The 21,428-nt window shown below is 40.9% G+C and overlaps 3 protein-coding genes across 3 annotated transcripts; all 3 read right to left on the reverse strand.

Annotated features, from left to right (window-relative positions):
* Positions 1 to 617: 617 nt before the first annotated feature.
* On the reverse strand, positions 618 to 4,473 carry LOC115376223 (tripartite motif-containing protein 16-like). Its single transcript, XM_030075714.1, has 7 exons — positions 4,183 to 4,473; positions 3,589 to 3,963; positions 3,264 to 3,359; positions 2,240 to 2,473; positions 1,439 to 1,595; positions 1,277 to 1,336; positions 618 to 1,159 (listed from the first exon to the last, which is right to left on the reverse strand). Exons 1-7 carry the CDS (start codon positions 4,471 to 4,473, stop codon positions 618 to 620), a joined length of 1,755 nt encoding a protein of 584 aa, XP_029931574.1.
* Positions 4,474 to 7,004: 2,531 nt separating this feature from the next.
* On the reverse strand, positions 7,005 to 21,348 carry LOC115376224 (GTPase IMAP family member 8-like). The gene is made up of 4 exons (XM_030075715.1): positions 21,299 to 21,348; positions 12,105 to 12,843; positions 11,597 to 11,670; positions 7,005 to 7,943 (listed from the first exon to the last, which is right to left on the reverse strand). The coding sequence occupies exons 1-4, from the start codon at positions 21,303 to 21,305 to the stop codon at positions 7,099 to 7,101; spliced, it is 1,665 nt and encodes a 554-aa protein (XP_029931575.1). The 5' UTR covers positions 21,306 to 21,348; the 3' UTR covers positions 7,005 to 7,098.
* LOC115376371 (GTPase IMAP family member 7-like) lies at positions 14,880 to 17,255 on the reverse strand. Its single transcript, XM_030075911.1, has 2 exons — positions 17,132 to 17,255; positions 14,880 to 16,204 (listed from the first exon to the last, which is right to left on the reverse strand). Exons 1-2 carry the CDS (start codon positions 17,136 to 17,138, stop codon positions 15,462 to 15,464), a joined length of 750 nt encoding a protein of 249 aa, XP_029931771.1. The 5' UTR covers positions 17,139 to 17,255; the 3' UTR covers positions 14,880 to 15,461.
* Positions 21,349 to 21,428: the final 80 nt, after the last annotated feature.

The raw sequence follows: 21,428 nt of genomic DNA on the forward strand, positions 1-21,428 counted from the left end.
TATATGTCTCTGCTCCCATCTGAAGCTAAATTGAACAAGTAAAAACAAACCATTTACAAGACGTGCTTGTCTCTGCAGGCAGTTCTGCCTTTTCTACTTAGAAACCATTTTTGTTTGTTCACAGCTCCAATATGACCAATAGGATTTTTGAAGGCTGGTGCCAGTGCAGATATTTTTGTTTTGTAGCTGTAAACGTCCAATATTTTGTGTTGATATTCTGTATTTACATTTGACCATATTCAAGCCAGAAACTCAAAAATTACAAGCATTTTGTATATTCTGCATAATTTACAATGTTGGTAGGGTTAAAAAAAAAAAAAAAAAAAAAAGCTTCAAAAAGCTTCAAAAAGCTTCAAAAAGCTTTTGGACCATCCAACAAAACCCTCCATTGAAAGTCTAAATTCTCCTATCTGTTGCTTCAGGTTTTCCAGCAAGTTTTACAGACCACCACCCCTGAAGCTGCTGAGTTGAATCACATCCTCACCTCTGTGGTATCAGTTGCAGACAACACTGACAAGACATCAACAATTTTTTACTGAAAGGCCACTGTCAGAAATTATTGTATCAACCTGACCCACCTTGCAATGAAAAACACATGACATATTTCATTTCTTTTGTTACCATAACTTAATCAGTTCTGCAGAACGTGATGAATAATAATAACTTTGCTCTGTCAGTCCCAGTCCAGGATAGACAGGCTGAGTGAAGGTGGTCTGGACTTTGTGGAGCAGTGTCATGGTGCCACAAACATCATAAAAAGCTAGAGTCCCTGCCTGATAATCCAGGTACACCCCGACCTTGTTAGAACAATGGCCTGACACTTTTGTTTCTGCATTATTGTGTCGGAAACAGTAACCATTCAGAGACTGCTGTAAACTCCAGGACTGGGCATTACTTCCAAATTTTGAGCTTCCTGACACTCTGTTGATGTTTTTGTATGACACCGCTATAGACAGAGTGCCCCCAGCAGCCCACGTCACCTCCCAGTAACATCGCCTTGACAAACCCTCTCTGCACAACACTTGGCTAATCTCAGTAAACCTGTCTGAGTGAGCAGGATAAACTGTCTCAGTGGATTTCTTCATCACTTTCCGGTTTTCATTGGACAGAGAGAGGTAACGGTGGGCTGAGTTCACATCAAAAGTCAGAGGACAGCAATCTGGAGGAAGAGCGAAGCAGAAATCAGAGGGAGTGTTGATGCCAATACATTCACAGTTACCTGAACAGCAGTAAGTTATGTGGTAGGATTGTAAAGAGTGAACTATGAATCACTTACAGAGTAAAAAGTCATCCCTGGTTTTTGGCTCTGGTGGCAGCAATATATCTACTGAAGACACTACAATTAAGAAACAAACAGAAGATTTCTTGTTAAACACACTACTGCACGTGTAAAACCATTATATTACTCTGAGGGGACATTTGTATTCCTGGCAGCTACCTGTGCTACAGATCCCAGGCCATGTGTCCTTCAGGATCCTCTCCAGTTTGATTCTCAGGTCAGACACGGAGTCACTCACATCTCTGAAGTAACGGAGAGGATAAACAACTACAGACAAGTCTAGAGATTCACAGGGACTGCAGAGAGACTGGAAAGCCTGGAGAGAGAAATAAGACAGAAGCACAGGCAGAGGGACAGAAGTAGAAGAAAAGAGGACAAAAGCAAAATGATAAGGATTATATGTACGTTATGTCAAATGATGCAGCTTGGTGGCAATGTTATCCATGGGAAAACGCTGTGTTTTTGTTTTGCTATGGTTTGCTATCAAATGCCACTGTACTTGCTCTGCAGTTGTATCACCATTATGTCACACTGTCTGCATCTGGCAACTGGTAAACACAGATTAGGAAGACACCAAACAACACAATTGCACCAGAAATGCAAGATACATCAATAATTGTTATTTACCTGTTGAAGTGTTTTGGGTGATATTTCCTGTAAGGTGTAATAACTTTAATCAATGTGATCTCAGCAGCAACAGCCTTCATTGGTCTGTTGGCCAGCAGATGGCACTTGTGGAGCATATGTTCCATGTTGCATTTGTCTCAAGGAAAATAAACTCAAATAATATAGTCCTGGAATTCTTAGAGGCTTGTAAACAAGGTCATTTGCCAACATAGCACTGCAGGCGCTGTTATTGCTCAACATCTTCAAGCCAACCTTTTAAAATATACTCTGATGTTAAAGAGTTAACTTTGCTTCAGACCACACAGCGACATGTGTCTGACATGTGTCAGATACCTGAATGAAGTGGATGTGGTCAGCATCATGCGACAGCTGTTCCAGTTCAGTGTCTCTCCTCCTCAGCTTGGCGATCTCCTCCTTCAGCTGCAGCAGCATGTTTCCAGCCTTATCAACTGCAGTCTTTTCCTGGTCTCTGATCTGCTGCTTCACCTCACTGCGCCTCTTCCGGAAGGAAGAGATCAGCTCAGAGAAGATCTTCTCACAGGCCTCCACTGCAGTCTGGGCAGAACACTGTCAGGATAAAAAGACACACATGATTTACAAAGTTTTAGACCAGCAGTTTTGGACCAAAATTTAAACTGGTCAGAGATGTTTAGGATAGAAAGGGTAAGGATTTGGGCTTGCTGTAAATGATCTGCTGGCTTCAGAGCCATTTTCAGCTCAGTTTAAAACTGCTGGAGGTTCTCTGCACCTGCAGTTTGATGCACCTCAGGCTGCCAGCCTTGAGCTGTATTGCTTGCTTTCAAGTGTCCATCCTGATAAAATGTGACTTAACAAGACAGTGAAGCCCGACAGGCCCTAGTGACACAGTTCTGTGTTTGACCCTGACCTCTGACCTCCCTGTGGGAGGATAAGACAAAACACAACCTTCCTAAAGGGATAAGTTAAATATCACTTTACATGAAACACTGCAGATTATTCTGTCATTGTTGCAGCAAAAATAATGCTGTGCAGTTATAAGGCAATTTGTGATTGCAAGTCTACAAAAGTGATTTTTTTTTTTTTTTTTTTGCTCATCCATCAGGGTGTCTCTTTTGCAGAAAATTCACATAGCATTAAGAGCAGCCTGAATGCAACATAAATCTTTTTTAAAAATCCAGGTGTGAGATCAATTAAAGTGACAGTGGGGAGAAAATATCCTGTGGAAATGTTTTAGTCCATTGAAGATAGTCTTCCCTCACATTTCAAAATGACCTGATTGCCTTAATTCAGTGCACTCTCATGTAACAAGAAGTGCCCACATGGCTGTGAGGCCTTTAGCAGACACAGGGGATCATACAATGCAGGTCCAGTACCACACCTTGAGATCCTCCACAGCCTGGCTCAGCTCCTTCACCTCGCCCTCTCTTTCTTGGACTCTCTGCTGGACTTTCTGTTGACTTGCAACCAGCTGTTTCTGGAGGAAAACATTAGAACTGGTGAAAACCCACAGGGACTGCTTTATTCTTTTGGAAATACAGAGCAATATCTGGACTTAAAACAAAGAATGATAAACTTCTGACCTATGAATGTGTGTCCAACTTCACAACATTAGGTAGTTTTTCCAAAGTTGACAACTGCACTATTAATTTTATTTAATAGGGCTCACTTGTTCATCAGAAATTAATGAGATCGTTTGGTCCTACCTCTTCCTCACCCCTCTCTGCTGCAGCTGAAACTGTATTATGGCATTTATGCTCATCAATGGTGCACAGATAGCACACACACATTCGGTCTGTTTTGCAGTAGATCTCCATCAACTTGTCATGTTTAGAGCAGATCTTGTCCTTCAGCGGGGCCGTGGCTGACACCAGCTTGTGCCTCTGTAACACAGGGACGCTGTAGTGAGGCTGGAGGTGAGATTCACAGTAAGAGGCCATGCAGGTCAAGCAGGACATAGAGGCTTTGTTGGGTCTGCTCCCTGTGCAGAAATCACAGGCCACGTCTGCTGGTCCGGCATGGGCAAGAGCAGCAGAGGGAGCAGCCTCCTGGCCGTCTGTCTTCTTCAGCTTCTCCACAACCTGAGATGAAACAAAAGGAAAAGTTTTTCACTGACAGCAAGAATTGGAATACATGAGGGGCATGAAAAAAAGTACAGCGATAAAAACACATTTCTATGTTTCAATTAAATATAAAAAATATGAACAACTATGACAAAGTGATTCCCAGTTTTAAATAAAGCAACACTACTAGTATTATCAATAGCATGACTATTAATTCTCTTTGATTTCCAGCCTCACCTCAGCCAGCATGTTGGTTTTATAAAAAACAGGCCTGGGAGTGAAGCTCTCCCTGCACTGAGGACAGCTGTAAAATCCCTTCTTCTGCCTCCTCTTCTTATTCTCCTCCTGGTCCCAACACATCTCAATACACTCTCTGCAGTAACTGTGGCCACACTGGATAGTAACTGGTTCTTTAAGGAGGTCCAGACAGACTGAACAGCAGAACTGATCGTGGTCCAGCTCAGCTCCATTCTGCTGCTGCTTCTTGATTTTTATGGTGCCATGCTGCTGAGCCTCTTTTTCAGCCATTTTACTGACAACTTGTGCCACATGGTAAGAGAAGAGCAAATAGTTTCGTTTTCTTAGCTGGTAAGACCCGGGGAAAAAGCGGGAGGTGATTTCCCTGTTGTGCTCAGGAGGGTGGGGCTTTAAAGAGCAGCTTCAGCTTTGGAGTGAAACTATTGAAGTAAACTTACAACATACAGATACATAATATTACCAGGCCACAGCTAACACAATGACTGATGTTACCCAAACATGATTAATTAAACATAATTAAACAACAGGGGAAGCGTGGATGCAAAAATGTAATCTGCACAATTGTTGGGTCACTGTGAATAAGAAATGCTAAAGGAAAGAGTACCTGCCTTGTGATCCAGGTGTATCCCTCCGAGGGAGGGTAGAATATATTTTAAACATGTCAGACACTGTTTTGTGATCAATTGTGTGTGAAAGAAAGACACTGAGTTACTGCACCATGTTCAAAGGACTCTGAGATCCTTGTTAAGATGCATGTAAAAAGAAAAGTTTACCTATTCAGTGGTGAAGAAGTACTCAAGCTAATTACTTGAGTAAAAGTAGCAAAACCATCCAAGAAAAATACTCATAAAAATAAGTCTTCCATTCATAATTTTACTCAAGAAAACCTCTAGGTAAAAAGTAGAAACCACACAGTGAACATGAGCTCCCTTTGAATATTTAATCAAATTCCTGACGTTTCTATCAAGGTTTGTGAAATATTGTTCAGTGTGCAGATTCTACTTTTTTTTTTTTTTCTCCAGGTTTTGATGTTCATCTGTCTTGCACATGACTGAAACCCTTTTTTGGACGTGTGTGCTCTATTCTCCTTGAAATTAAGTAAAGTTGTAGGAGTAAATTAAGTTATCATGATTATGTTAACAACTGGCTCAGAGTCAGTGACAAAAAAGGGAATCACACATGAATAAGGTTTCTAAAATGACATTTAATGTCAACTTTAGATTAAATATTAAAATGATGGCCAATAAAATGACAATAATAGTCATACAATGGTCGGCAGAAATACCGGCAAATTTCAGTAACAGTAGAGAGGTCAGATAGTTAGAAATTAAGCCCTATCTTCAAGAGCAGTTGTTTTCTGGAACTTCAGAAATCAAGATCGAGGCTCTGTTTTAGATAGATAGGTTCTTTATTGTCGTTTAGTGAGGAAATTTGTTGCCAACAATCTGTACAGTGCCTCACATAGACACACAGGTACATAGAAACAATAAACACCACCATCTGACAGCATAAAAAACGTCCATACATGTAGAAACATCCAAGCGTATAAAAAAAAAAAAAAAAAAAAAAAAAAAAAAAACATCCATATAGAAAACATCCACATTTATGGATGGAGTTGTGGGATGTGCTGTGTGTGCTGAAAGTGTTAATTATCAATTCTTTTGTTTTCACCACTTCAGCTGCAGGTAATTGTCCATTGTGTGAAGTGGGAGATGGAAGTCCTGACAGCCTAGAACACAATCATTGTCATTAAGGAGTGCAAATATGGCAGTGCCCTCAGAATATTTGACGTATGTGGTGATGGGTGATGGGCTGGTAGAGTCATTGGTATAGAGGGTAAACAGGAGGGGGCTCAGGACACAACCGTGTGGGGCTCCAGTGTCGGTGATGGGGGTTGCTGGTTGATGGCTGACGTTGCAGTGCCCACTCCAACTGTTTGTGGTCTGTCACTGAGGAAGCTGTACACCCAGTGGATGAGAGGTGGTGAAGTTTCCCAATCATCTGGTGGCACTGGATGGAGTTGAAAGCAGAACTGAGGCTGGGAAAGAGGAGTCTTGCCAAATTACTGGGTGATTCTAGGTGTTGTAGGAAGGAGTGAAGGAGGCATGATTTTCAGCGTCCTCTGTCCCCATTTTCGCCTTACAACTGATTGGGGTCCAATTGTGGTCCAACAATTGGGAGGATGATGCAAGATGTAAGATGAGTTGCTGATGAGTTGAGGATGATATAAAATGAGCTGCACATGATGTAAGTTGAGTTGATTAAGATGAGTTCAACTAGCCAGTAGTGATTTACTCTGATGGTCTGGCTCTCTTGGACACCAGTATGACAGCAGATGTTTTCCAGAGGGTGGGCACTGACACAGGCCTGTAGGACTTCCAAAAGACGGAATGCATAATGAGGGAGAGCTCTTCTGGTCTCTTAAATTTTAATCTGTATAATCAGAGCTGTGGCCTTTGACTTTACTGTATGCGAGCTGCGATCTGGTGGAGCAGCAGTCTAAACAGCAAGTGTTTGGTTTTATGGAAAGAAGAGACATCTGAAAGGACATACAAGTAATCAGCTTCATACAATTTGACAGGAGAGGCTTAAGTTTGAAACACGGTCACAAAGCCATACATGGTGAAAAACTAAAACCTAGAGCTTAAATGAACCATTGATTAGAATAGTTCTTTCATATTAGTAACTATAATTATCCCATTGTTCCTTGACTGATTATAATGTAATTTTAAGCTAAACAGTCTTTATGCTAAGCGAACATGAAATGCTACCCATAGGACCTGAAGCAGTGCACATACATAGATGAAAATAGTATCAAAGGTCTTGTCTCAGTCTGGGTAAGTCGGGAAACGGCTATTTTGCCCAAAATGTTGGAGTATTCCTTTAATACTGCCATTACAGTTCTGCCACCTCTCCGCTTGCTACTTTTGTTAGTCTTGAAAATTTCACAAACTTTAAAGCGCAGAGCACAGCTGTGACAGCAAATCCTACTGTCAGCACCACACCAAAGCAAGCTCTTATTGATTGTCCTGTTACAACCCTTCTAAATCCGATCAAAAACCTCCTAAATACACTGATTTTCTCTTTGTCGCTGTTCTCTATCTGTTTCTCTTCTTGCATTTTTCTCTCCGCAGCTTTTAAAATCTCAGTGGTGTAGCAGCCTCCATTGTTGTCCTTAATTATCTTGTCTATTGTGCAGAGCAGCTGAGCCACCTGGAACTGGTTGCTCCTGTAGGGATCCTGCTGGGTGTTCTTCCAGTATTTGTTATCAATGACGTGACAGCGGCCACCACACTTCTCCACAAGACCACTCAGGCCTTTACTCTGACTGACAAAGTCGTGGATTTTCATTGCTTCAACAAGCTGGTCACCGTGGGTGAAGACAACTGCAGCATACCTAAATACCTCTTGAGAGAAATATTCACAGATGTTTTTGACAACGGCCTCCTCTTGATCTGTGTGTGTTCCCACCTTGAGCACGATGAGAAAAGCATGAGGCCCAGGAGCGCACTCTATGACACACTTCACTATCTCTTTCTTCAGCTGCACCTCAGTTTTTTCTGTGTGAAAGAATCCAGGAGTGTCGATCAAAGTGACGCTTCTGCTGTTGACAGATCTGGACCCTGCTTGGCAAACACTGGTAGAGCAGCTGACTTTGAACACAGGCTCTCCAAATATGGTGTTTGCTAGGCTGCTTTTCCCGGCTCCGGTTTTCCCCAGCAGAACGATCCTCCTAGTATCTGTTCATAAGAAGACAATAACAGCTCAGTAAAGGTAAACTGTACGTTTGCTTCATGAATGAATGGACACCTGAGCAGGCAGGTGTCCATTCATTTATGATGTAGCAGCAAATGTCACACAGCATGAAATATTGTTTACAGAAAGAATCCGTCTTTTACATATTAGTCAACGATTATAATGAAGTGGGATGCCATTCTTTCCTGATACATTTGCTTGCTACCATGATGAGAAAAGTTAGAAAATGGAGAATCATTTTCTTGGCTTTGCTTTGGACAAAACATAGAAACGACATAAGAAAAGCAGCCATGAATAATAAGACAATCATATGGGACCCTGCATGTAATGATAGGATATGCCTTAACTCAGACTGTATTAATTCATTTGTTTTTTCTTTGCCATAATTTATGCACGATGTGTCTCTTTATGCAGATCAGCTCACAGTAATTAAGATATAAAATGAGTGTTGCACCTAAATTTAACTTATTCTATTTTCCATGCCTAATGATCTGAAAATGCGACAAGATCTGCATTTATGTTCAGTTTGCTTACTAATGGCCACTGAAACATTTCACCAGGCATGTTGAACCCTTGCATAACATGAGAAGAGGATATTCATTCACACTACAAAGAGCAGAGTTGGTACTATTTGTGACACACAGCGGATTAAATTAGTTGTTAGGACTATAAGACATGTGTTTGCTGGAATACACACAGCAGACACAAACCGGTCTGCTTTGCTGTAGCGGCTGGAGGCTTGACGCTACTTTGAAGGAAATGGTTCCTTTTGTGGGGGGTTTTCCCCTTTAAAGTTTCGCATAAGAGAGATGATTTAATGCTCAGTTTTGACGGATAATAAGTGAAAGAAGCAGGCCTAACTCACTGCTCATGTTGTCGAAGAATTTAACGAAGAAAGAGAGATTTTTCCCCGTGGTCTGCTCTGCTCTGGTTTACTTTCACTTTTGTTCATGCGCCGTGGTGAAATGAGGAAAGCACGTATATTGCATTTGTTTTTACAAGTGTGTCCAGCAGGTGTCAGTGTGGTATCGTGTAATCACTCAAGACATGCCGCGGTGTTAGACAAAAAAAAAAAAAAAACTTTACTCGTTGGTCACATTCTTGCAAATGCTTTAATACTGATGTACAGTACAGGCCAAAAGTTTGGACACACCTTCTCATTCAATGCGTTTTCTTTATTTTCATGACTATTTACATTGTAGATTCTCACTGAAGGAATCAAAACTATGAATGAACACATGTGGAGTTATGTACTTAACAAAAAAAGGTGAAATAACTGAAAACATGTTTTATATTCAAGTTTCTTCAAAATAGCCACCCTTTGCTCTGATTACTGCTTTGCACACTCTTGGTATTCTCTCGATGAGCTTCATGAGGTAGTCACCTGAAATGGTTTTCCAACAGTCTTGAAGGAGTTACCAGAGGTGTTTAGCACTTGTTGGCCTCTTTGCCTTCACTCTGCGGTCCAGCTCACCCCAAACCATCTCGATTGGGTTCAGGTCCGGTGACTGTGGAGGCCAGGTCATCTGCCGCAGCACTCCGTCACTCTCCTTCTTGGTCAAATAGCCCTTACACAGCCTGGAGGTGTGTTTGGGGTCATTGTCCTGTTGAAAAATAAATGATGGTCCAACTAAATGCAACCGGATGGGATGGCATGTCGCTGCAGGATGCTGTGGTAGCCATGCTGGTTCAGTGTGCCTTCAATTTTGAATAAATCCCCAACAGTGTGACCAGCAAAACACCCCCACACCATCACACCTCCTCCTCCATGCTTCACAGTGGGAACCAGGCATGTGGAATCCATCCGTTCACCTTTTCTGCATCTCACAAAGACACGGCGATTGGAACCAAAGATCTCAAATTTGGACTCATCAGACCAAAGCACAGATTTCCACTGGTCTAATGTCCATTCCTTGTGTTTCTTGGCCCAAACAAATCTCTTCTGCTTGTTGCCTCTCCTTAGCAGTGGTTTCCTAGCAGCTATTTGACCATGAAGGCCTGATTGGCGCAGTCTCCTCTTAACAGTTGTTCTAGAGATGGGTCTGCTGCTAGAACTCTGTGTGGCATTTATCTGGTCTCTGATCTGAGCTGCTGTTAACTTGCGATTTCTGAGGCTGGTGACTCGGATGAACTTGTCCTCAGAAGCAGAGGTGACTCCTGGTCTTCCTTTCCTGGGTCGGTCCTCATGTGTGCCAGTTTCGTTGTAGCGCTTGATGGTTTTTGCGACTCCACTTGGGGACACATTTAAAGTTTTTGCAATTTTCCGGACTGACTGACCTTCATTTCTTAAAGTAATGATGGCCACTCGTTTTTCTTTAGTTAGCTGATTGGTTCTTGCCATAATATGAATTTTAACAGTTGTCCAATAGGGCTGTCGGCTGTGTAGTAACCTGACTTCTGCACAACACAACTGATGGTCCCAACCCCATTGATAAAGCCACTAATTAACCTTGATAAGGCACACCTGTGAAGTGAAAACCATTTCAGGTGACTACCTCTTGAAGGTCATGGAGAAAAAGCCAAGAGTGTGCAAAGCAGTAATCAGAGCGAAGGGTGGCTATTTTGAAGAAACTAGAATATAAAACGTGTTTTCAGTTATTTCACTTTTTTTTGTTAAGTACATAACTCCACATGTGTTCATTTATAGTTTTGATTCCTTCAGTGAGAATCTACAATGTAAATAGTCATGAAAATAAAGAAAACACATTGAATGAGAAGGTGTGTCCAAACTTTTGGCCTGTACTGTACATCACATTTGTTTGGCTAAAACATTGGTGTCTACACACAAATTGCATGTAAAATATTTTTTGCAGAAGAACTAAAATTTATAATTGCAGAAACACATAAGACAATATACAGATTATCATGTTAAACTGGGTTAAAACTGGGTCACATACACTGAGCAAAGGTGGGCTGGGCATCACATCAATACATTTCTTCCTGCTGAAAACGTTTCCCTCTCCCATTCTCAATGTTCCAGTGTGTGTGATTTCAGTGGATTTTACTGGCTTTGCACTGCTCATTTTTGTTGCCACTCTACTGTTTGAAAATTGATTTCATGGTGAGATCTTTCACACTGTACATTTTGCTACACAGTCATAATTTTTCTACACAAGAGGTGAAATGGTATCACAGCAAAAAGCAGGGCATTTGTTTCAAACCCATACACCTAAGTGTGCCTGATTTCACTCTCGTGTCTTTTTTGGCAGCAGCACAACTCAGCAGCAATAGCTCTGATTTTTTTTTTTTTTTTTTTTTTTTTAAAACTCTATGACACAAAAGCCATCTTTATACAAGGAGCTTACTTTGGTGAAAAAAAGGCAGGGCAGAGAGAGGTTATTTGTTTATCTTTATTGGTCTTTAACTCATTGGAAGAAAGAAGTTTACATTAGCTCCAAACTCCTTTGTTTAATGTCATGCTTTTGCAATGATTTTCTTGGTAGTTTTCATTATTATTTTGATGAAGCCACTTTATAGACCACTTGAAGTTGGTCTATAAAGTTGGCCCAGTCCCTTCATTCATTCATTCTTTCATTCATTCATTTGTCGGTCTGTTTTTATTTCTACATGTTTGTCTATGGAAAAAAATAAAATGTCCTCTCCAACTGTTTGTGGTCTGTCACTGAGGAAGCTGTACATCCAGTGAATGAGAGGTGGTGAAGTTTCCCAATCATCTGGTGGCAGTGGATGGAGTTGAAAGCAGAACTGAGGCTGGGAAAGAGGAGTCTCACTAAATTACCAGGTGATTCTAGGTGTTGTAGGAAGGAGTGAAGGAGGCATGATTTTCAGCGTCCTCTGTCCCCTTTTTGGCCTTGCAGGTAAACTGATTGGGGTCCAATTGTGGTCCAACAATTGGGAGGATGATGCAAGACGTAAGATGAGTTGCTGATGAGTTGAGGATGATGTAAGATGAGTTGTACATGATGTAAGTTGAGTTGATTAAGATGAGTTCAACTATCCGGTATTGATTTAGCTCTGATGGTCTGGGCTTCTTGGGCACCGGTATGACAGCAGATGTTTTCCAGAGGGTGGGCACTGACACAGTCCTTGTGGACTTCAAGAAGATGGAATGCATAATGGGAGAGAGCTCCTCTGGTCTCTTAAATTTTCAACTGTACAATCAGAGCTGTCGCCTTTGACTTTACTGTATGTGGCACAATCTCTTCAAAGCACCGATTTCAGTCTTTTCCCTGATCTCTATCTCTGACATGTTTCTTGATGACTGTCTAATACGCTCTTCTTCCTTTTGTATTTCTCTCTCTGCTGCCTCTAACAATTCATTGGTGTAACAGCGTCCATTATTTTGCTCAATTATCTCGTCTATTGTGCAGAGCAGCTGAGCCACCTGGAACTGGTTGCTCCTGTAGGGATCTTGCTGGTTGTTCCACCAGTATTTGTTATCAATGACGTGACAGCGGCCACCACACTTCTCCACAAGATCACTCAGACCTTCACTCTGATTGACAAAGTCATGAATTTTCATTGCTTCATCAAGCTGGTCACCGTGGGTGAAGACAACTGCAGCATATCTGAAAGCTTCTTCAGAGAAATACTGGGAAATCTTTTTGACAAGGGCCTCCTCATGATCTGTGTATCTCTCCACTTTGAGCACGATGAGAAAAGCGTGAGGCCCAGGAGCACACTCTAAGACACACTTCACCATCTCTTTCTTAAGCTGCTCCTCAGTTTTCTCTGAGTCAAAGAATCCAGGGGTGTCAATCAAAGTGACGCTTCTGCCACTGACAGATCTGGACTCTGCTTTACAAATACTAGTCTGGGAGTTTGGAGAACTGGCAATCTCGAATACAGTGTCTCCAAATATGGTGTTTGCTAGGCTGCTTTTCCCAACACTGGTCTTCCCCAGCAGGACGATCCTCCTTGTATCTGTTCATAAGAAGACAATAACAGCTCAGTAAAGGTAAACTGTACATTTGCCTCATGCCTGCTCAGGTGTCCATTTATTTATGGTGTAACAGCAAATGTCACACAGCATGAAATATTGTTTACAGAAAGAATCCGTCTTTTACATATTAGTCAATGATTATAATGAAGCGGGATGCCATTCTTTCCTGATACCTTTGCTTGCTACCATGACGAGAAAAGTTAGAAAATGGAGAATCATTTTCTTGGCTTTGCTTTGGACAAAACATAGAAACGACATAAGAAAAGCAGCCATGAATAATAAGCCAATCATATGGGACCCTGCGTGTAATGATAGGATATTACTTAACTCAGATTGTATTAATTCATTTGTTTTTTTGTTTGCCATAATAAATGCACAATGTGTCTCTTTACTCAGGTCAGCTCACAGTAATTAAGATATAAAATGAGTGTTGCACCTAAATGAAACTTAATTTATTGTATTTTCCATACCTAATTATCTGAAAATGCGACAAGGTCTGCATTTATGTTCAGCTTGCTTACTAATGGCCACTGAAACATTTCCCCAGGCATGTTAAACCCTTGCATAACATGTGAGGAAGGTATTCATTCACACTACAAAGAGCAGAGTTGGTACTATAAGTGACACACAGCGGATTAAATTAGTTGTTAGGACTATAAAGTATGTGTTTGCTGGAATACACACATGCTTGGATTAGCAGAGTATTGTTTCAAGACGGTCTGCTTTGCTGTAGCAGCTGGAGGCTGACGCTACTTTGAAGGAAATGGATCATTTTGTGTGTGTGTGTGTGTGTGTGTGTGTGTGTGTGTGTGTGTGTGTGTGTGTGTGTGTGTGTGTGTGTGTTTTTCCTTTAAAGTTTCGCATATGAGAGATTATTTAATGCTCAGTTTTGACGGATAAAAAGTGAAAGAAGCAGGCCTAACTCACCGCTCATGTTGTCGAAGAACTGAACGTAAAAAGGGAGACTTTTCCCCGTGGTCTGCTCTGCTCTGGTTTACTTTCACTTTTGTTCATGCGCCGTGGTGAAATGAGGAAAGCTGCATTTGTTTTTACAAGTGTGTCCGGCAGGTGTCAGTGTGCTACAGTGTAATCACTCTCAAAAGACATGTCGTGGTGTTAGACAAAAAAAAAAAAAAAACTTTATTCACTCGTCACATTCTTGCAAATGCTTTAATACCGAAGAAAAAAATGTGTTAGGTTAGGTCACATTTGTTAGGTTAAAACACTGGTGTCTACACAAAAACTGCATGTAAAACATTTTTAGCAGAACTAATATTTATAATTTAAGAAACACATAAGACAATGTTCAGATTATCATGTTAAACTGGGTTAAAGGGTCACATACACTGAGCAAAGGTGGGCTGGGCATCACATCAATTCATTTCTTCATGCTGAAAATGTTTTCCGCTCCCATTCTCAATGTTCCAGTGTGTGTGATTTCAGTGGATTTTACTGGCTTTGCTCTGCTCATTTTTCTTGCCACCCTACCATTTGAAAATTGATTTCATGGTGAGATCTTTCACTCTGTACATTTTGCTACACAGTCAGAATTTTTTCTACACAAAAGGTGAAACAAAAAAACAAAAAAGCAAAAAGCAGGGCATTTGTTTCAAACTCATACACCTAAGTGTGCTTGATTTCATTCTTGTGTCTTTTTTGGGCAGCAGCACAACTCCCTCAGCAGCAATATCTGTTTTATTTTTTTGTTTGTTTGTTTGTTTTGTTTTTTCTCTATGACACAAAGGCCGTCTTTATACAGGGAGCTTACCTGGCTGAAAAAAAGGCAGGGCAGAGAGAGGTTATTTGTTTATCTTTATCGGTCTTTAACTCATTGGAAGACAGCTCTAAACTACTCTGTTTAATGTCATGCTTTTGCAATGATTTTCTTGGTAGTTTTCATTATTATTTTGATGAAGCCACTTTATAGACCACTCGAAGTTGGTCTATAAAGTTGGCCCAGTCCCTTAATTCATTCATTCATTCATTCTTTCATTCATTCATTCGTCGGACTGTTTCTATTTCTACATGTTTGTCTATGGAAAAAAATAAAATGTCCTCTCCAACTGTTTGTGGTCTGGCACTGAGGAAGCTGTACACCCAGTGGATGAGAGGTGGTGAAGTTTCCCAAACATCTGGTGGCAGTGGATGGAGTTGAAAGCAGAACTGAGGCTGGGAAAGAGGAGTCTCACTAAATTACCAGGTGATTCTAGGTGTTGTAGGAAGGAGTGAAGGAGGCATGATTTTCAGCGTCCTCTGTCCCCTTTTTGGCCTTACAGGTAAACCGATTGGGGTCCAATTGTGGTCCAACAATTGGGAGGATGATGCAAGATGTAAGATGAGTTGCTGACGAGTTGAGGATGATGTAAGATGAGTTGTACATGATGTAAGTTGAGTTGATTAAGATGAGTTCAACTAGCCAGTACTGATTTAGCTCTGATGGTCTGGGCTTCTTGGGCACCGGTATGACAGCAGATGTTTTCCAGAGGGTGGGCACTGACACAGTCCTGGTGGACTTCCAGAAGATGGAATGCATAATGGAAGAGAGCTCCTCTGGTCTCTTAAATTTTCAACTGTACAATCAGAGCTGTGGCCTTTGACTTTACTGTATGTGGCACAATCTCTTCAAAGCACTGATTTCAGTCTTTTCTCTGATCTCTATCTCTGACATATTTCTTGATGACTGTCTAATACGCTCTTCCTCCTTTTGTATTTCTCTCTCTGCTGCCTCTAACAATTCATTGGTGTAACAGCCTCCATTATTTTGCTCAATTATCTCGTCTATTGTGCAGAGCAGCTGAGCCACCTGGAACTGGTTGCTCCTGTAGGGATCTTGCTGGTTGTTCCACCAGTATTTGTTATCAATGACGTGACAGCGGCCACCACACTTCTTCACAAGATCACTCAGGCCTTCACTCTGATTGACAAAGTCATGAATTTTCATTTCTTCATCAAGCTGGTCACCGTGAGTGAAGACAACTGCAGCATATCTGAAAGCTTCTGCAGAGAAATATTGGGAAATCTGTCTGACAATAACCTCCTCTTGATCTGTGTATCTCTCCACTTTGAGCACGATGAGAAAAGCATGAGGCCCAGGAGCACACTCTAAGACACACTTCAGCATTTCTTTCTTTAGCTGCTCCTCAGTTTTCTCTGTGTCAACGAATCCAGGAGTGTCGATCAAAGTGATGCTTCTGCCGTTGACAGATCTGGACTCTGCTTTACAAATACTAGTCTGGGAGTTTGGAGAACTGGCCGTCTCGAATACAGTTTCTCCAAATATGGTGTTTGCTAGGCTGCTTTTCCCAGCTCTGGTTTCCCCCAGCAGGACGATCCTCCTTGTATCTGTTCATAAGAAGACAATAACATCTCAGTAGAGGTAAACTGTACATTTGCCTCATGCCTGCTCAGGTGTTTCATCCATTTATTTATGTTGTAGCAGCAAATGTCACACAGCATGAAATATTGTTTACAGAAAGAATCCGTCTTTTACATATTAGTCAATGATTATAATGAAGCGGGATGCCATTCTTTCCTGATACATTTGCTTGCTACCATGACGAGAAAAGTTAGAAAATGGAGAATCATTTTCTTGGCTTTGCTTTGGACAAAACATAGAAATGACATAAGAAAAGCAGCCATGAATAATAAGCCAATCATATGGGACCCTGCGTGTAATGATAGGATATTACTTAACTCAGATTGTATTAATTCATTTGTTTTTTTGTTTGCCATAATAAATGCACAATGTGTCTCTTTACTCAGGTCAGCTCACAGTAATTAAGATATAAAATGCGTGTTGCACCTAAATGAAACTTAATTTATTGTATTTTCCATACCTAATTATCTGAAAATGCGACAAGGTCTGCATTTATGTTCAGCTTGCTTACTAATGGCCACTGAAACATTTCCCCAGGTATGTTAAACCCTTGCATAACATGTGAGGAAGGTATTCATTCACACTACAAAGAGCAGAGTTGGTACTATAAGTGACACACAGCAGATTAAATTAGTTGTTAGGACTATAAAGTATGTGTTTGCTGGAATACACACATGCTTGGATTAGCAGAGTATTGTTTCAAGACGGTCTGCTTTGCTGTAGCAGCTGGAGGCTATGACGCTACTTTGAAGGAAATGGATCATTTTGTGTGTGTGTGTGTGTGTGTGTGTGTGTTTGTGTTTTTTTTTTTTTCCTTTAAAGTTTCGCATATGAGAGATTATTTAATGCTCAGTTTTGACGGATAAAAAGTGAAAGAAGCAGGCCTAACTCACCGCTCATGTTGTCGAAGAACTGAACGTAGAAAGGGAGACTTTTCCCCGTGGTCTGCTCTGCTCTGGTTTACTTTCACTTTTGTTCATGCGCCGTGGTGAAATGAGGAAAGCTGCATTTGTTTTTACAAGTGTGTCCGGCAGGTGTCAGTGTGCTATAGTGTAATCACTCTCAAAAGACATGCCGTGGTGTTAGACAAAAAAAAAAAAAAAAAAAACTTTATTCACTCGTCACATTCTTGCAAATGCTTTAATACCGAAGAAAAAAAATTGTTAGGTTAAAACATTGGTGTCTACACAAAAACTGCATGTAAAATATTTTTTGCAGAAGAACTAATATTTATAATTTAAGAAACACATAAGACAATGTACAGATTATCATGTTAAACTGGGTTAAACGGTCACATACACTGAGCAAAGGTGGGCTGGGCATCACATCAATACATTTCTTCCTGCTGAAAATGTTTTCCTCTCCCATTCTCAATGTTCCAGTGTGAGTGATTTCAGTGGATTTTACTGGCTTTGCTTTGCTCATTTTTCTTGCCACCCTACCATTTGAAAATTGATTTCATGGTGAGATCTTTCACTCTGTACATTTTGCTACACAGTCAGAATTTTTTCTACACGAGGTGAAAAAAAAAAAAAAAAAAAAAAAAAGCAAAAAGCAGGGCATTTGTTTCAAACTCATACACCTAAGTGTGCTTGATTTCATTCTTGTGTCTTTTTTTGGCAGCAGCACAGCTCCCTCAGCAGCAATATGTTTTATTTTTTTGTTTGTTTGTTTGTTTGTTTGTTTTGTTTTTTCTCTATGACACAAAGGCCGTCTTTACACAGGGAGCTTACCTGGCTGAAAAAAAGGCAGGGCAGAGAGAGGTTATTTGTTTATCTTTATCAGTCTTTAACTCATCGGAAGAAAGAAGTTTACATTAACTCTACACTCCTTTGTTTAATGTCATGCTTTTGCAATGATTTTCTTGGTAGTTTTCATTATTATTTTGATGAAGCCACTTTATAGACCACTTGAAGTTGGTCTATAAAGTTGGCCCAGTCCCTTAATTCATTCATTCATTCATTCTTTCATTCATTCATTTGTCGGTCTGTTTCTATTTCTACATGTTTGTCTATGGAAAAAAATAAAATGTCCTCTCCAACTGTTTGTGGTCTGGCACTGAGGAAGCTGTACACCCAGTGGATGAGAGGTGGTGAAGTTTCCCAAACATCTGGTGGCAGTGGATGGAGTTGAAAGCAGAACTGAGGCTGGGAAAGAGGAGTCTCACTAAATTACCAGGTGATTCTAGGTGCTGTAGGAAGGAGTGAAGGAGGCATGATTTTCAGCGTCCTCTGTCCCCTTTTTGGCCTTACAGGTAAACTGACTGGGGTCCAATTGTGGTCCAACAATTGGGAGGATGATGCAAGATGTAAGATGAGTTGTACATGATGTAAGTTGAGTTGATTAAGATGAGTTCAACTATCCGGTATTGATTTAGCTCTGATGGTCTGGGCTTCTTGGGCACCAGTATGACAGCAGATGTTTTCCAGAGGGTGGGCACTGACACAGTCCTTGTGGACTTCCAGAAGTTGGAATGCATAATGGAAGAGAGCTCCTCTGGTCTCTTAAATTTTCAACTGTATAATCAGAGCTGTGCCTTTGATTTAACTGTATGTGGCACAATAGTTTTCAGTCTATGATCTGGTGGAGCAGCGGTCTGAACAGCAAGTGTTTGGTTTTATGGAAAGAAGAGACATCTGAAAGGACACACGAGTAATCAGCTTCATATAATTTGACAGGAGAGGCTTAAGTTTGAAACACAGTCACAAAGACAAACATGATGAAAAACTAAAATCTAGAGCTTAAATGAACCATTGATTAGAATAGTTCTTTCATTAGTAACTATGTTTAATCCATTGTTCCTGGACTCATTATCATGTAATTGTAAGCTATATGTTTTTTTAAATCACCATTTTAAAGTAATGTTTTAAGACTCAGTCATCTTTTTTGTCTTTATTCTGTTCTCTTAATCTGTAAAAATCCACAGACAGCAGCCTTAGCTATATTAAAGACAGCTCCAGCTGCCTTGTCAACTGCCTCATCTACTGTTTCTGCCTCCTCAGCTGCATAATATCCTGTAACACCTCCTATAACTGCTCCTACTGCTGCAGATGTGCGTAAAACCATTCCAGCTGGTCCTAGTCCTCCTGCTACTACCATTCCTGCTATTGCTGCTAAATGTTGTAGCTTCAATTGCATCAATGCATAATAAATAACTGTCCCAGCAACCAAGACACCAAGGAAAGCTCCCAAAAATGCTCCTGTTGTGACACCTGCAAATCTGATCCAAAACCTCTTAAATGCCCCGATTTTTGCCTTTTCTCTAATCTCTCTCTCTGACATGTTTCTTGATGACTGTCTAATACGCTCTTCCTCCTGTTGTATTTCTCTCTCTGCTGCATCTAACAGCTCACTGGAGTAGCAGCCTCCATTGTTGTCCTTAATTATCTTGTCTATTGTGCAGAGCAGCTGAGCCACCTGGAACTTGTTGCTCCTGAAGGGGTCCTGCTGGTTGTTGTTGCAGTATCTGTTATCAATGACATGACAGCGGCCACCACACTTCTCCACAAGATCCCTCAGGCCTTTACTCTGATTGACAAAGTTGTGAATTTTCTCTCCTTCATCAAGCTGGTCACCATGGGTGAAGACAACTGCAGCATATCTGAAAGCTTCTGCAGAGAAATATTGGGAAATCTGTCTGACCACAGCCTCCTCTTGATCTGTGTATCTCTCCACTTTGAGCACGATGAGAAAAGCGTGAGGCCCAGGAGCGCACTCTAAGACACACTTCAGCATCTCTTTCTTCTGCTGCTCCTCAGTTTTCTCTGTGTCAAAGAATCCAGGAGTGTCAATCAAAGTGATGCTTCTTCCATTGACAGATCTGGACTCTGCTTTACAAATACGAGTCTGGGATTTTGGAGAACCGCTTGTCTTGAATACAGTGTCTCCAAATATGGTGTTTGCTAGGCTGCTTTTCCCAGTTCCAGTTTTCCCCAGCAGGACAACCCTTCTTGTGTCCACTAGAAGAGAAAAACAACTCAGCATAAGTAGCCTAATACTGGACATTTGTCTCTTGCTTGTTCCATGACCTCTGGGTGTGTTTTGTAATCATCTCCATTACCTAATGCAGAGTGATTATTTTGTGGAGAAAGAGTCATTTTTTTATCGTGAATAATACCTTTGCATTTGTATGTGTAATTGTGTATGTTCATATCTTTATATGTATTTTTAGGGAGTTGTTCCTCATCCGATTTGAGGGTCCAAGGACAGAGGATGTTGTATTTCCTGTAAAGCCCTTTGTGACAAATCTGTAATTTGTGATTCTGGGCTATATAAATAAATTAAATTGAAATTGAATTGAAAATTGAATGTAAACAGAGAGAAAGTATAGTCGGGGGAAAATGTTGCATAATGTGATAGATATGAACACCCTTGAATTGCGCAAGGCCTGAACCAGTGGACCCAAAGAACAGGAAACAGGAGCAGGCACACAAGACCCAAGTGACAAGAATGGTCTGAACACACATACATACACACACACACACACACACCCCTACATACATGCACATGCATGCATGTGGTATTAGGAAAACATGACTAAAAAGAATTAAATTAATGCTCGCTCTCTCTCTCTCTCTCTCTCTCTCTCTCTCTCTCTCTCTCTCTCTCTCTCTCTCTCTCTCTCGTTCTCTAAGCGTTACTTTACTACTACAAAATGTTTTGATTGTTGTCTATCTGTAAACAAAAAATCCAAGGGAAATGAATCAATGCCTATTTACTATAATGAAATTAAACAGAACATGTGTCTTCATCTTTGTCACTGCACAGAGCAGGAATGAGTCCAAGATCAGCAAAATCATAATCATAAAACTGAGTGACACCTAACTGATTGGCCTATATTGGACTTCTGTTACCATGGATACGTTAATTAACATCAGTCTCCTCCGTCGCTGAACTGACAGACAGCTCAGTTGCTGTAGCAAGTCCTCCTGCCTTGCTGTAGCAGCTGGAGGATATGATGCTACTTTGAAGGAAATGGTTCCTTTTGTGTGTTTTCGCATAAGAGAGATTATTTAATGCACAGTTTTGACGGATAAGTGAAAGAAGCAGGCCTAACTCACCGCTCATGTTGTCGAAGAATTTAGCGAAGAGAGAGAGATTTTTTCCCCGTGGTCTGCCCTGCTCTGATTTACTTTCACTTTCGTTCGTGCGCGGTGGTGAAATGAGGAAATCACGTACATTGCATTTGTT

Source organism: Myripristis murdjan, chromosome 18, assembly GCF_902150065.1.
Source record: "Myripristis murdjan chromosome 18, fMyrMur1.1, whole genome shotgun sequence".
Lineage (NCBI taxonomy): Eukaryota > Metazoa > Chordata > Actinopteri > Holocentriformes > Holocentridae > Myripristis > Myripristis murdjan.